The following is a 16,056-nucleotide window of genomic DNA, read 5'->3' on the forward strand; positions in this document are numbered from 1 at the left end:
AGAATAAAATAAAATAAAAAAAGTCTACATTTGTTCTTATACTTCGTTGCATGACAAATAAAGTTGTTGACAGTCATCACCACTTCGGCCACGTCTTCCTGCTTCATAGTATGAATCAAATGGAGCTGCACCAGACCTTTGCAGCATAAAACTGGCTACGTACCTGTCACAAAAAAGCAAGTTCATAGTACTTAAATTTTCCATTTGAAGCAAGTTCAAATTTTGTATTTTTATAGCCAAAGTCAGGAAATCTGTTCATTAAGAATGTTCTTATGAACATTATTTTCAAGAATGTTTCTTATTTTAGTCTAGAGTGGCTGTATGCAGTTTTTATCGGTCCAATTTTAATTATGAATTGTTTCAATATTTTTATTTTAAGTTACAAATATTTGAAAAGAAAATTAATCTAAACGCCTGTTATTTTTGAAAGTATAAAAAAAAAACTTATTATATTTTGTCTACTTCTTACTTAGAGATGCTATGGTTTATTTAGAAAAAAAAAATGCTGGCTTGATTTTTTAGAAAAACCTGTAGGGTTTGTCCTAATAATTCATGCAAATGAGGTATGGGCATTGGGGCAGATGAGTATATCTCACGTGAGTCTAAGGAGTAGAAGATTGCGAAAAGGCTGAGTAATCCCCTATAATATTTTAAATATTCTATAATGCATGTTATGGGATTTAAATATTACATTCATAGATTATTCTGGCCTTTCAATAACAATTTTTAGGTAATAAAAATACAAAATAAGCCATATATAAACTTTTGCCGAATTTAAGAAGCAAAAGGTGTGTCCATTAAGTTAGTACATATAGATTTGAACATTTTGAGATGGTTTCTGTTTGACTTCTTCTTCATGCAGGGTAAAATACTGCCACCGCACAAAAGGACAGATACAATTCAAAATAGTCTACAATATGAAACGATGAGTGGGCAAAGGTCCAACTCATCTAAATCCAACTTAATTAATAACCAATTTAAATTGGTTGAAGGAGAGGTTTTGAACCAAATCCACTGCCAACTTCGTCTAGCACTGAATGAAAACTTTTGCTAAGTAGATGTCGTTACAAGCATAATGAAATAAATTTGCTTGTACTCTGTAAAAACAAAATCTGTCAAATCCCTTTCAGCCTCATGTTCTAACTGTGGAGATAATAAGGTGTTAGGCCCCAGTTAGGCTGGGATATCAGTAGCGACCACAGTTATATCCTTTTATGATCCTACGCACTTGTGGTAGTCAGGAAGAACTACAATTTTTTGTTAATAATATGTCGTTTATTATAGCTGAATAAGTTAATAAATATTAAGAAGTATTAAAAGAATAACTTTATCCTTCAAAGTAATTAATAAAATGAAAAACTTAACTTATATTTTGCCTCCATATTAATTATTGAAACAGGAATCTATTTATATGACTTACGTTCCTAGTTGGCAATAAATAGTGCTAGATCCGTTTGTATCTCCAGAGCATTCCCTATTTGCTTCGCACATGTACCTCAACATGCAGTTTTCATCTGATGTCTTCATAGTTTTTACATAGCCCTAAAAAAAAAAGTGTTGATAATCTTTTAAAACTTCAAATAACTGAAGTAACTTCTGTAATTACTGTCAAAAAGTGATCTTTATTTTTATTTTATTGTACTAACAAAATAGGAAATTAGAATAGTAGTAAGGATAAAATGAATTCCATTTTTTTACAAAACTTAAATCTCGAATCATAAAACATAAATAAATAATTCAAAAGGAAAGAAATCAATTTTATTTGATCAAATCGGCTTTTTTAATCCAATGATTGAATGTGAATAATCTAAGCATTGCGTAAGTAAATTAAAATATTAGTGACTCCAGTAATACAAATGCGCTATACTTTTGGTCAAGAAAATCGTAAGAAATAAAAAAAAATATAATAATATAAAAAAGTTATATATGAAGTTCTACCTTGAAAAGAGTAAGACTCGCTACAGCAGCTTCGGAAACAGTATCCTTCTTGCCGATGGATCGTGCTGCCAATGAACGATGAGAGAATGAAGTTTTCAGAGCATCAAGAAGATTTACGACTATGTTTATGAACTGTTGGGAAAAAAAATGTGATTAATATATCTTTCCAGTTATGAAGATAAGATTAGGAACCTTTCATTCCTATAAACCTTATATCTTGATTTTTTTAAATTTATTTATAGATCAAATTTCATTTTTTCAACGCATTTTTACTTAATCTATTGAAAAATATTACTTTAGAAGGAAAATCAGGATATTTCTATATTTACATTAGTTTCACTGTGATATTCCTCAATTTATTTTTAAAAATTTATAATTTTTTATCGCAATATATCATTCCATTTTAGAATTAAACTGTTACACCGTGCCATTTCGAAATAATAATACTCAATTCTTAGAGAAAGAAGATTAAAAGAAGATGAAATTTAAACTTTTACTTGGAAGTTTTACTCAACCATTAAAGCTAAAAAAAAAGTTCGCGCTTTTTATAATGATTTTAAATGCTACCGCCTAAAGAAATTAAGTATTAGAAATTTATTCAGTAAGAAATTCTCCGTTTTGTAAATTATTTCTAATTACTAAATTCCCCAAAAGTTCTTCCGCTATTTCTTGTTTTGATTTCATCTCATGTACAACTACCTAATGCTAAGTTCTGCCGCGAGTCCAAAAATAACTTTATTTACATCTAAATAAAATAGTATTTACATATTTATAAAATAAATGAATAGTATTTGGAGAAGAAAACAACTCAAGTGCGTTTCTTTTCTTAAAAAAAAATTAAAAAAAATCTGCATAATATTGTATTCAGTTTTGTAGATATATATATAAAAAGTAGCGGTACTTACTTCACCAGCATGTTTAGCCATTGTCGCAACTTGATCTGGATCACGGGAACCAAGAAATGCAGAGAGGATAGCAGCTAACACACCCTGTATACCAGCCGTACCAAAAGCTTAGCATTATTCTATCTACTCCCGACAATCGTTCTACAACCATCAATGCCACACACTATTTTGTTTGCGTATATTATTAATGGAAAAGTTTTTTTTTATAAGCCGTACTCAAAAAGGTGAAGAAGCTACTAGGGTGTAACAAAAGTCTGTGTATTACCGCCTGTGTTTACCGGGAGTTTTTACGTTTCAAGTACCCATTATTCTTCAGTTTATGGCTGTATCATAATTAAAGGGGAAAAAAGAGATTAAAAAAAAAAAATGGTGTTTACTATCGACAATCTATTACTTCTCGAGATTCTAATTTTTTTTTTTTTGCAAATTCCAAACTTCTGAAGCGTACTTAATTTTTACTTATAATATGCAGCTAAAAACATGCTCTTTATTCTGAAATGACGCTTTAAAGAGAAGCCAACCAGCTTTAATCTTCTAAAAATGCCATGAACAAATTCTTCTAGAAAAATGATAAACAATAAAAATAAATACTAATGAAAACATTGTACAGTAAAGTGGTATGTAATCACTCAGCCCTTTTCTGTTTTGCTTTGATCTGCTTTTTCAGACTCAACAGACTTAAAAACGGATATTTCTCTCGAAAATTCAACATAGACAATTTGACACGTTCGCAATACTTTCGCCACCTAAGAGTATGGCCGAATTGATTAGATTTTGCAACGAGATAAAATAAAAATACGGCAGAGCTCTTCATATCAACTTTCAAATCAGCAAGCCACAAACCGATTTAGAAGCCTGTAAGATGCTTTTTTCTTAAGAAAGCCGATTAGCTTTCGTTCCAACAAATTAACGATAGAAAATGGTTTTATTTCATTAAAAAAAAAGGCGTAATCATTTATATTCTCGTTCTCGTTCCCCGAAGAGAAAGATCTGCACTTTCCACACGTCGCGCAAAGCCGCACAAGATACTCATTAATCTAAAAATTAACTAATGCTACTCTCAGCTCTTTATTCTGAAAGGAAAGAGACAGATAAGAAGTTTTAGAAAATAGGATCTTCATTTTGATATGTAAATTTAATAGATGAGTGAACGAACCATTCTTGAATTGTAGAGTAAAAGAGACACAGACTTTTTTTACACCCCAATGCAATGTGAGGCAATTGAATATACTGCGAGCGATTGCCTTTTTTTGTTCATCCATTTACTGTAAGCCACAAGTACCACTGTGCAAGCATTTCTTGATTTCAGAGAACGTTTAACAAACTAACATTTCATGTTTGTTTATTGTACTACCAGTAAAATAAGGAACTACGAAGGTGCTTGGAATAAAAACTGATCCGGGTATATATTTTTTAGTTCATTAAACATCTCTAATCCTCTCAACTTTCACCCATTTGAATACATTTATCGAATCTCTAATGCATTAAACCCGATTTTTTTTAAGTGTAAAGGCCACTACTTTTCATTATATATCTAACAATAAGGAATTTGTTTTTTAACAGTGGCTGCATGCACAGTATTTGATAATCTTAAATGGATTCTTTTTTTGTCTTTCAAATATGTACACCAAATTTACACACAGAAGAGAACAAAACCTATTTTAACTTGATTTAGCATTGATGTCTGTAGACTTAGTATTTCTAGCACTGCAGAATATAGCAACAGAGAAAACTAATGTACATAAAAAAATTAAGCAGGACACATTTATGTAAGCATTTAAAAATGTAGTTTTTCCGTAATAATCAATCTCTTACTTTTTAGGATTTTTTTTTTTAAATCAAGCTTTAAATATAGACCACAGTAATTGCTTAGTAAGAGTTCTTCCTGCTCACTACTGGATTTCATGCTGATACCGTAAACTGCTTTGGAAACAAAAATCTGCACTCCTTTTTTTGTCGTTGATCTAATGTTAATGTTGATCTAATAATCTAATGTTAGGCGAAAACAGATGGTGCAAAGGTTGGTTTGTAGAGCGGGTGTAAAATAAAATTCAATATGCATCCAATTATTTAATATTTCTTTATTTAACGAAGGTTTGGTGTGTACATTTTTTCTAGTTGGAGTGAATGTCAAATCATTTCTAATAAATGTTTGAAACTAAAATAGGGAGTTCGCTGATCAAAGAACTTTCTCTTCGAACTCCCATAGAGGACATTTTGTTTGCAGTACAATTAGTTCAGAACGAAGTAAAATTCTAACATTATAGGACAGGCATGATTTTATAAAAAAGTTCTTATTAAACTGACTATTTGAAGAGGAGATATTAAGAGTAGGTATGTTCTGAACAAAGCTTAAGAGATTTATACACTATTAGGTTTGGAAACCTAAATAATGAGATGTTTGTGGACGGGATTTATGTATCTTCTTCTAAGAACGATTCTTTCTCATAAAAATCCTTTTCTAAAGTTGCTTTTCAAATATATTCAACTAGTTAAAAACAGTTCTTTTATAAATTCAATTAATTTTTGTTTATTTCAGCTAGAATAAAGCGCTAACTACATCAATGACGTTTTGTACTAATTGCAAAAACAAAATTGTTCAATATTAGCTAAAATCGGTTCCGAACTATATGTCAATTATAAACTATGTATCGAGATAAAGAAATAGTTATCACTTCTCTAGTGGATTTTCCTATTGCATCTTGATTGAAAACCATGATACGATTGGAAGTTGTAATATTTATCCTAAATCATAGATGAAATATATTTACATAAAGTTTCTATTTCACTACACAATTGAACCTTAAAAAAAAAGAAAAAGTGATTTTGCACAACTAGTTACTGAAGATTACTATGCTGAGAATTAAGTTAATATGTGCAAGCACTACTAACTGATAATAAAGAATTGATAGTAAAACAATTTGAATTAACTACTTACTTGCATCGGTGAGGAATTGTCGACTTTATCAATACCATCACCTCCGACTCCACCTCCTCCTAAAAGGGCTGTGAGAATTTTCAGACCGACTGTGAGCAAATTGGCCCATGGCGATGGTGCTACACTCTGTTAAAAATTGATAAATTAGTTAAGAAACATAACATAATGTCTGAAAACAAATATATTCACTTTCTTTTTTTTTATCTCTTAAGTAATTCTCTCAAGGGCGGGTTTGGACTAATGGTTAGGAGCATGGACTTGTTACAATCTAGATTAAGCTCTACGTATAAAACTTAATTTATATTTGTTCGCTAAATTATAATAGTATGTGCCCCCTACTTAATTGGGTAATTGGGCTTAACATTCATTACTTTAACCATTGCTACTAGACAGTAGGTCTCTCCGTCAATGCCTCTTTAGTTTGCCCTCATAGTCCGATGGAATTTGGCAGGAGGAAAGCTGGTCCTTAAGAGGATTTGTATAGAAGAGAGGATTAGCGAGATCTCATCATCTATGAAGGGCATTTCCAGATCACTATGACTAGTTCCGTCGCCTAGTTAAAGAGCATGATCATAGTTACATTTTTTTTTTTTTTTTTAATTGAGCGTACAGAATATATCCTTATTAAAATTCTGTTTTTCACAGGAGCAGATAAAATGATTAGATTCATAAAATGTTGAGGGATAATCCCACAATGTATGCAAATTGAAGACTGTATCTAGAAGGATCCCGAAAGCTTTTGGTTGCACGTTTTTGGGTCAGATCATCATAAATACCGTCTTCAACGCAGGCATGGTAATCTACACTTTTTTTTTTTTATTGCTGAACCCCAGTTGTTGTTGTTAAACACCAGATTTAATGAGAAACTCAGAGAGGTTCTGTCAGCCCTGTTACAAATTGAACTAATATGGTACTTTCTTTTTTTTTGTGATTCACAAGTAAATGTTAGCACACACGGGCTGCCATTCTTATGAAATTGTTGAGTGCCATAGAATCATAAAAAAGGCTTTGTAACTCTACAAGTATTCTTAGTCATTGTGGAATCAAAAGAAATAAAGTGGATGTTGACTTACAGTCTGCAGGAAGCTTTTTTTTTTTTTTGGTTGTTATTGTGGAAGGCACCTTCTGTTAAGAGCAGAACATTCTTTACAAAAGTCGAAGGGTAAACGCAGGGCTGTGCTTTGCTATAACGAATTGAAAAATGTGGTGCCAAAGAGGTTTAATGCTTCTGATTAATTACTGATTAATAATAATCATGATAATGATTATTTATTATTTATACACTCAAGCTTATCTGCATAGACTTTAGGTCGATAGATGTGACCGAAATGGCTTCCGTAAGCAAGAACACAGCTTTTTATGTGAGAAATCCTCGCATATTTAAATATTTATTCTAACAATACATTCTCAACAATTTCAAAGACATCTTTGGTTGCATATCAGTACGTCGATGTCAGGACATTGGACAGAAAAGTTATTCGTAAGATTAGGCACTTTTCAAAAAAAGTTTCTCCAATTCGTTATCAGAACTACATTCTCATAATTCAAGGAACGCTAGCAGAATTCTTTTCTAAAACAGTTAACGATCCTTCGGAAGTATTAAGATAGCAAAGAATAAATTAAGTTTCAATACTTCTTAAGCATGTATTATGATATATTCTGTGTAAATAGCAAATTTATAAACGAAAAAATCAACATTTATGCTTCTCATGCTAATAATTACTAAAATATGATTTCGTAATATTTCACTAAAAAGAATGAGAATTTCAAAGATTTTTTCTTACAGTATCGGTGTCCAAGCTGTCAGATTTATTTGGTCCTGTATGACCTGTTGGATTGAACAACATTTGCATAAACATGGCAATCATGTTACTCCAGGAAAAGCCACCATCCTGCTAATGGCATAAAAATAATTGTTTATTTTAAACAAATGCATACAGGTAAAGCATGGATTTTTAATTTGTTATTTATACTTTACCGGGATTTGATTGGTAGATAAATCATCTAAATCGTTTCTGTCTTCTAATGCTTGAATTTTTTTCACAGAATTTGGTTTCTCAGCAAATTTACGGCCATCAAACTGTGGTGTATCCGATGATTCCTGAGACAGTTGTAACGTTGCCGAACTTGGATATGCCATTGCTGGCATAATTGAACTAGTGGCAATGAGGCAAACTAAACCCCAAGCCAATGTCTGCTGATTTCTCATCCTGCAATAAAAAAAATAATATCAATTTGAATGGTTGTTAAAGTGTTCTACAGAATTGTAGATCCACAAGCATATCCTGAGTCTGCTGAGTAGTATGTCTCCAAGGTGGCGGATAGAAGAAGTCCTCCATAGTCCTCTAGTTCGAATATACAGAATGATGATTAGTGGGAAAATAGGGAGACTGCCATCAGAGAAAACAAGTGCGATGCCGCGAGAAGGGAAAGCCCTTCACCGGACTTCACCAGCAGTAGGCTGGTACCCTGTTCACAGCACATCTAAAATAATCAGAATCTCCAAAGCAAAGAAACGGATTGGACGACGGTAATGGGCAATGGAGAAGCATTTCCTATAGTTGATGGCACATTTCTCACTCACGGAATGCAGGCGAAGTGAAGACATTAGAAGGGAATTTGTACTCTCCAAAGTAACAACGTTGAAAGAATCAGCAGATACCACATCCCACAAACGATTTTGGGATGTTGCTGAATAGAGGCCGTAAGATAGTGCATTATATAGCCCAGAGATTTGTTTATTTAAACTCATATTTTTTTTTATTACTTTTAGAATATTTAGACACTTCAGTATTTGGAAGTCTTTGAAAATGATATAGACCACCAGGCCTAGTCTCTGTTATTGATGTTGATGAAATGAATATTATAATCTAATCATAAGTGAATTTAAAATCCAATATTCGTTAGTTTTATAATATATTTAACTATCAAAATTTAATAATAAAAAACATCTTTGCTTTGTATAACTTTTTGGCTGAAGAATAAAAAAAAAAAAAAAAAGAAAAAAGTCTGTTCTTTTTCTCTTTAAGCGCTTAGCAAATTGGTCATAATTCTTCTTGAATGCGCTTTTTGGCAAGGAATAAATTTCGAATAAATTAAAACTGAACTTGACGGATTTCTTAATTTCAAATCGTTGTACTATCTTTAAAAGGTACCTGGAATATCCACCTTCCAAATACTTAAGTGGCAGAATGATATATTTGAATGATAGCTGTTCTATCTTGGTGATTTCTTATGAACATTACTACTGACTATAAAGTGTGGAAATGCCCATTTCCTCCGGGCGAGCCTTACTTCCTACTGCCGGCCGAGGAAGGAGACGGATAGCTTACAAACTTCAATAACTTTCTCATATTATCACATTTATATATATTTCGTATAAAAAAAAAGATTAAGACCGAATATCGAACCCATTAAATTACAAATCAGCCATACCTCTAATCGCTCGGCTACTGATAATTTTAAACTTCTCGAATTTGCCGGCAGAATTGCTCCTTAATATTATACTAAAACTACAAATTGAAGTTTAACTTCCACATTCAAGCAATAAATATCATTCATTTTAGACTCATACTCCTATCTGCAAGAAGTATGCACGTCCTAGGACCAATTTACGTGTCATGGATGGAAGCATAACCTCATTACTAATATATTTTCTAACAAATGAGTACACGAGAGCTTCGGAGTATCTCCCACTTGCGCGCTCATAACTATTAAATCAAACTTCCGTCTCATAAATAAAGTACTTATAATAATAATGAACTGTAAAAAGAGAAAATTATGGAGAATGTAAGACATTTTTTTGTTTTTTATTAAAAAAAATAAAAATCAGTGCTGGCTGTTATCTACCAGACTACCTGATGACCTGGGATATCTCTGTCTATAAATCTTAGAACAAGAGCAAGGATGTAAAGATAAATACAACCTCAGACTTTGGCTTCTTTAGGTTAAGTGATGAAATGGAAGAACAATGTTCTTCTTCTTTTTCTTTTTTTTTTTTTAATTAACATTTCAACTGTTTGTTTTAACTATAATAATTGTGAACGTCAAAGAATGTGAAAGTGACCTGAAAAAGAAAAATATCTTATCTAATATAGTGATCTAACAGCATTCAAAACCAATGGTAAATTGCCTTTAAAACGAAAAATTAATGAGTAAATCATTTCTTTTTGTAAACGATTCTTTTATGATTTTGTTTCCTACGTTTATTTTATTTTCCTATTCTTGTGAGGCTCAAAAATCATGGTGCATTAGCAACTTAGTAAGTTAAACAAAAAAGCTGAACATATTACGGATATTGTAAAATAAATAATAAAATAGCAGATGGCCAGTTGTTTATCTAGTCGAACAGGGCTAAACTTCTAAAATATCTGTTAACTTTCCACCCATTAGTCAACCTTGAAAAATTAAAATCCTTGCTGGGATTTTAAGTTGGAGGGTTGAGGATTATTCAGAAATTAATCTTAACCGTCCTAATATTCTTAATCTTAGTATAAAGAAGGTTCTGAATTCCGGAAGAACTATAACATTGATCCTAAGCATTCCTCTAAGTGTAATCTTTATTTATCCCAAGCCACCCTTATCTTAACATATTTGAGAGAATTTTCATTGAAATTAAATTATTTTTTGTTTTAAGTGAAAAGCTGTGAGAGAAAGTCTTGAGACTATTTGAGTCATGAAGTAACCAGAATTTATAAATATAATTCTATTTATGTAATTTATCACTTTCTACTCAGAATGTTTCTGATTTACGGAATCTCTTCGACGATTTCATAGATCTAGCATAGATGATGTGTCTTTCTATTTTAGTTCAACACATCATTATATCTGTTTCTCTTCACTTTCTTTTTCTTCCATTACTAGACAAGTCCATAAATGATTGGTTCAGTTTCACTCTTTATTACTATTTAAGGAATTGTTTGGACAAACTTTTTTTCTTTTTTTTATACCACTTGCTATTAGTCTGCGTTTAGTAATCCAAACATTCATTTACATTGGTATTTTAATGAGATTTAATCTCACATAATTTAATGAGTTTTATAAAAAAAATATATTCCATCATAATAAATGTTAATTGAATCTTCCGTTTTTAATTTCTTTGTGAGATGATATTTTCTTTTCTTTAGTTGATAGGTTTAATGCTCTCCGTCTAGAATGAGACTTACACTGAGTTCATATGTTAAACAAAATCTTTCTGATACAATTTTAATAATTACCAAGTGGTTAATGAGGAGCTAAAGAAAAGAGCTCTTGTTTCCTAAATTGGAAAGTCGAAGCGTAAAAAGAGATTCTTAAAGAGAGTGGCGATCGAATACTGCAGCATCTTGTGGCCCCTGTTGTTTTACAGAATGTCCTCTGATAAATCCGAAAAATTGCGTACATCAATCAGTGTGGTGCATTATAAGCGATTATGTAGCACAGTTATTACGATATCGTTAGGTTGGGATGCCACAATTCCGAAGTTGTAATTTCACTTTTCTTTGGGAAGTTTTGAGGCTTAACAAGTTAACACTACCAAAATGAAAACACAAATTTTTGGGAAGACTAAGTCAGAGAAACAGATAATATTTTGTGCAGATTAAAAAATCGTAACAACTCAGAATTCTAATTGTTCTCTTATTTCACGTTTATATTTAATTTATATATTTATAATACTTTACAATCACGTACGGCAAAGTTTCCCTGTACACTGTTTTATCATAAGAGATAGCTGCTAGGAAGCTGTATGAAATGAGATCTCAGCACGCACTTCTTTAAATGTTAAGAATGATATTCTGATCTCTTAGAACTGAATCAGGTTGTGTTTTACAAGTTTCTTTAAGTTGCGTTTTCTTTTAAAATACCGTAAAGAAAATTTCGTGGTGTACAGTTCAAGTTAAATAAAAATTTAATTTCATATTGCTTTCATGTTCAATGGATCCTGTTATTTTAATAGTGGAATACATTAGCAAATATTTTTCAAACTCCGGCAGACGGTAGAAACCATGCCGTTTAAAGTTTTTTTGTTCTGTTTCAAAATATTGTACCTTGTATTTTTTTTTTTTTCATTAAATAAACTTTATTATTACTAAATTATCAAATTTACTATCTTGGGAGTAAATTTGAACAGTAATTTCTGGCGAAAAAATGTAGGTGTAGATTTTATTGAAAGAAAGTTTGGCGCTCGCGACCCAGAACTTGTAGGCCGCAGCAATTTCATTACCTCGCTCTTGACCGTCCCAATCAATAAATTTCCCTTAGTAATTTTAAATTTACTTACAGTCCACAGCTTATTAAGCAATGTTTTATTTAAGTATATTATTAGATCCTCTGTCTTACTCGAAGCATTGAAATTGGGGTAAATGTTCGCGTCTTCACCGGAAAAGTTGTGAAAAAACTCACGTGACATTCTTTCATCCCTCTTTTTTTTGGGGGGAGGAGATTATTATAGAACATTAGGCGTTTGGGTTCCAACTAGATTCTAGAAATAAACTTGAAGAACTTTGTTTGAGTCAATTTCAAGAAATTCACAAAAAAAAACGTTAAAAATCTTTTTAAATGACTTTTCCAGTGGAACGATTTTGACCAAAAGCTTACGACGTATGGCATTTAATCATAAATTTTGGCTATCAGCGACACCTATTTTTGAGTATTCTTGACCTCATGTACAGAAATTTTTGGTGAGAAGTCAAAATCGGCGCGAATACAGGTACTTCCTCTCATAAAAATTAGAAAATTTTATTGACTTGAATTTGGTGAAGGACTCGCAGAATGCTTTAATGTTTTATCCCCTACAAATATTATATTATATTTTATATTTAATTAAGAAAACCTAACATTTAATGAACAATATTTCATTTATAGATAATTGTAGTCAGGAGGACTGTGGAACCTGTTTCTCATCGGATAAATAAATAAATAATATAAATAATAATAATTCTAAGTAAAACTTTATATTTCGATATCATTTTTTGGCCGTTCAATAATGCCATTTTGGAGATTTAGAGAATTTATCAACCAAGAGTGTTCCAATGATATTTTGGAAAGAGAGCTGGCGTTTTTGAGTTCATGGAACTCTCTAGTGTCCGCGCATTGGGCCATTTCACTTGACTCCTTTCTACTTGCGTGCTCACCACACCAGTCCATCTCTCCATGACGACCTACATTTCCTTTCAATGTCGCCATTGTCGCGTATTCATTTATATCCTTCTGTATTCTCCTACCTTTTGTTTTTCTTTGATTTTTTTTTGTTTTTAATGAATTATCTGTTTATATAAATGTAAATTGCAACAATTATTTTAAAAAATATTTGCTTCAATGTGAAAGAAATTGAAAATAATGAATTTTTGTTTCAGAGATTCTATAAGAAGAAAAAAGGCGAGACGGGGTGGATTAAGTGTGTCACATAACGGCCTTTATTCTAGTCTTGAGTCATTTTCACATAAAGAAACATTAGTAACAAGAAAATCTAATTGATGCAAATAATATTTTAAGTAACTACTTAAAATACAGAAATATATTAAAGTAGAAATTGCAGTTCTAACTTTATGAAGAAAGAGCTTTCTTCTTTCTATGGACAAGAACTTGAATGTCTTTTCCTCTATGGCCTAGATTCTAGGACCTACTTTCATCTGCATACCTTTCCAATTTTGATTTTTGCATTTCTTTTTATAATTATTTTTTAATATTCTTTTAATCTCTATTAATATTTGAATACTACTCTGTGCAATCATCTTAAAGGTTTATAATCTTTGAGAATCATTAAGGTAAAAACATTACTCTTCTTTCAAAATATCAGTACTTTTTCAAATTTTCTGTCATTGTGAAAACAGAATGAACGTTACTGCTCTAATATATTGAATATGAACCCTTTTAATTTTTAAATGTTAGTTTTTCTCTTAAACGATACTGCAAATAGAATTAATCTATTAGGTTTACATTATTAACTAGGGTAGGATTTTATTCTCGTGAATTATTTAAGAATTTAACTGTACTAGTATAAAATTATTACTTGTTCCTCACAAATTTTTTAGTTTTACCGGTTGAACAAATATAAAATTTAGCTTTTATGAGGTGGTAGAAAACATTATTAATATTGTTATTTAATCTTGTTATATTAAAAAAAAGGTAATAAATCAAAAGGCTTACCTTTAAAGTATATTAATAAATTTTATTGCCAACAGATGAAGTTTCAATTGAAATTCGTAGGAACTATCACAAACACTTAGTGGATGGCACTATGAAGAGAGTGGGTTACCAACACTGCTGCCCCTTGCTATATATACTCTGACCTACTTCCATCCATTTGCCGAAGAACATTCTTGGAGAAGGGAGATGGCTGGTTCTCTTTAAGTTCTTCCACCACTTCTATCCAACTCATACACACACCGTCTCTGTCGTTATCTTAACAGCCTCTTTTCCTCCTTTTGAAAGTGATTTTTTGTTCATTGTTTTTTTTTTTATATAAATACAAAAAATTCGGGCGACCCTTTTGGCCTTGGGAAAACTCAGAAGAAGGATATGAGCTGAAATAGTCATTTTATTGTCTTAAAGATCGTCACCAGTTCATTCTTCATGTGCGAAGGTTAAAAAAATTGTTTGCTAAATGCTAAAGCGAGGTATCGAGGTGGTTCTCTAGTGATGAATTAGTGGAAAATGTGGCTTTCGAATGAATAAGAGACTGATGAAATAGCCGGAGAAGGTTTTAAGCGCAAGTTCAGGTGCAGCCAAGTAAGCAATGTCCAGAAGCGAAATAGATATATTACAAAGATCTTATAGAAGAATTAGTTGAATTATTTAGTCAACTCATTGTTGCGGTAGATTAAATTAGAACATAGGACAGATCCTGAAAGCCGAAAGAGACTTATTGTACTCACACTTTGCAGGAGGCACCTCTTACTTGGAAAAATGCTACATTTCCTCTCTCATAGCTTTTCTTGTTATCTATTTTGGCCTTCTTATGCCAAGAGACACCTAACAAACTTTCGTCTTCTTCTTCCTCTTCCTCTGCAAAGTTTCCTCTTCTCTTGCATCATTCAGTTCAGGGGCCGGAAAAAGTTATCTCACCTTTGGTGGGGCCCGCTGTTGCAGTAGATTCCTTGTTCGAATCTACCAGCCCTTAGATTTTCTGTTATTAGAAGCTGCTTCCAGCTGCTGCCGACAGTACAGTGTCCGGAGTTCAATATTAGAAAATGACCGCAGATGCGACGTGCTTTGAAAAAAGTAATAACATATTCTGTGAAGTGTTTTTATAGCTATGAGTTGAAAGACATTACAATTTGTTTTAATGAGTTGAATATTAATGCAAACTCGTTTTATGATCGTTCCCACCTGGTACCTGGTGTTTCTGATGCTTCGTAAAATCTTCAATTTTAAGGCTGTGAGACTAAGGGAACAAACATTATTGCCTTTCTTCATTTAAAGTCAGAAATTTATTACCTCGATTCTACAGTTGTAAGAGGATTTCCTGGCTAGACAATTACTATGAAATAGTTAGTGAAAAACCAGCTAATGCTTTAATTTGTTTGATATTAAGTTGATATTTCTGTCCTGGTACATATTCATCAACTGTATTATCCAAGTGTAAGGAATCGGTCACCTAGCAATGTATATTCATTATATCCCATTTGGATATTCCTGTTCAGCTATTTCTGGTTCGTTGTTGAGCTAAGAATAGTCTTCAGTTTCTTTAAAATGGGAAATTGACTTTCTGCTGCAGATCTAAATAATAATTTTTGGAAGCACGCTTTAAGGTGCTGTTTTTTTGCGGAAGGAATCACAAGAGATGCGGCGGTTTCATTTCTCAAATTTAAAGTATCTGAGACCTTATCGCGCTGAAATGGGATTCTTTCTCCTTTAAAGTAGTCACTGAGTGATTTCTGAAATACTATTTTTAAAGTATTCAAATAATACGGATATTCATACGGATAAGCGTATGGTATCTTTTCGGAGAGTCCTGGGTGAAGTAATCATTTTTTTGAAACCCACATTTTACCATACTAAGTACAAAATAGAGTCTAAGAAGGAGCCAATATAATGAATACGGCTCTTTTATCCTCCCTTTTCATTCTTGTAATTGCGCCTCCTGCCATGTTCCAAGTACCATCGAAACACTGATCTCAGCATCAATTATCACTACTCACTGATGGGTAGGTTTAATCTTCGATTATCATCTGTGACGACAGAATTAAGTGTCCTATTTCTCGTTTACTGATGATTGAAATATTTGGAAAAAATCTTTTATTTCTATCTGAGCGTTAATAAAAAAGCAAATAGAGTGTTCCTGAAGGATAAAAT

The 16,056-nt window shown here is 31.9% G+C and overlaps 1 protein-coding gene across 3 annotated transcripts; it reads right to left on the minus strand.

The window, feature by feature from the left end:
- Positions 1-20: 20 nt before the first annotated feature.
- Positions 21-14,038, minus strand: LOC141455195 (uncharacterized). 3 transcript variants are annotated; one of them, XM_074130062.1, is made up of 8 exons: positions 13,909-14,038; positions 7,760-7,991; positions 7,566-7,676; positions 5,782-5,907; positions 2,844-2,927; positions 1,939-2,070; positions 1,421-1,542; positions 21-163 (listed from the first exon to the last, which is right to left on the minus strand). In XM_074130062.1, the coding sequence occupies exons 2-8, from the start codon at positions 7,988-7,990 to the stop codon at positions 37-39; spliced, it is 933 nt and encodes a 310-aa protein (XP_073986163.1). In that variant the 5' UTR covers position 7,991; positions 13,909-14,038; the 3' UTR covers positions 21-36. The 3 variants fall into 3 exon arrangements, with proteins under 3 accessions (XP_073986163.1, XP_073986172.1, XP_073986182.1); XM_074130071.1 differs by lacking the exon at positions 13,909-14,038 and adding an exon at positions 9,217-9,391; XM_074130081.1 differs by lacking the exon at positions 2,844-2,927.
- Positions 14,039-16,056: the final 2,018 nt, after the last annotated feature.

Source organism: Rhodnius prolixus, unplaced genomic scaffold, assembly GCF_049639745.1.
Source record: "Rhodnius prolixus isolate KJV_2025 unplaced genomic scaffold, Rpr scaffold_1, whole genome shotgun sequence".
Classification (NCBI taxonomy): domain Eukaryota; kingdom Metazoa; phylum Arthropoda; class Insecta; order Hemiptera; family Reduviidae; genus Rhodnius; species Rhodnius prolixus.

Bases quoted from the DNA above. Each gene is read 5' to 3' on its own strand.
- LOC141455195 (XM_074130062.1), bottom strand. From the start codon at position 7,990: ATGAGAAATCAGCAGACATTGGCTTGGGGTTTAGTTTGCCTCATTGCC. The intron at 5,908-7,565 runs GTAAGAAAAAAT...AATTTTTAACAG, and splicing joins ACAGCTTGGACACCGATACT to AGTGTAGCACCATCGCCATG. The intron at 1,543-1,938 runs GTAGAACTTCAT...TTTTTTTTTTAG, and splicing joins CGAGTCTTACTCTTTTCAAG to GGCTATGTAAAAACTATGAA.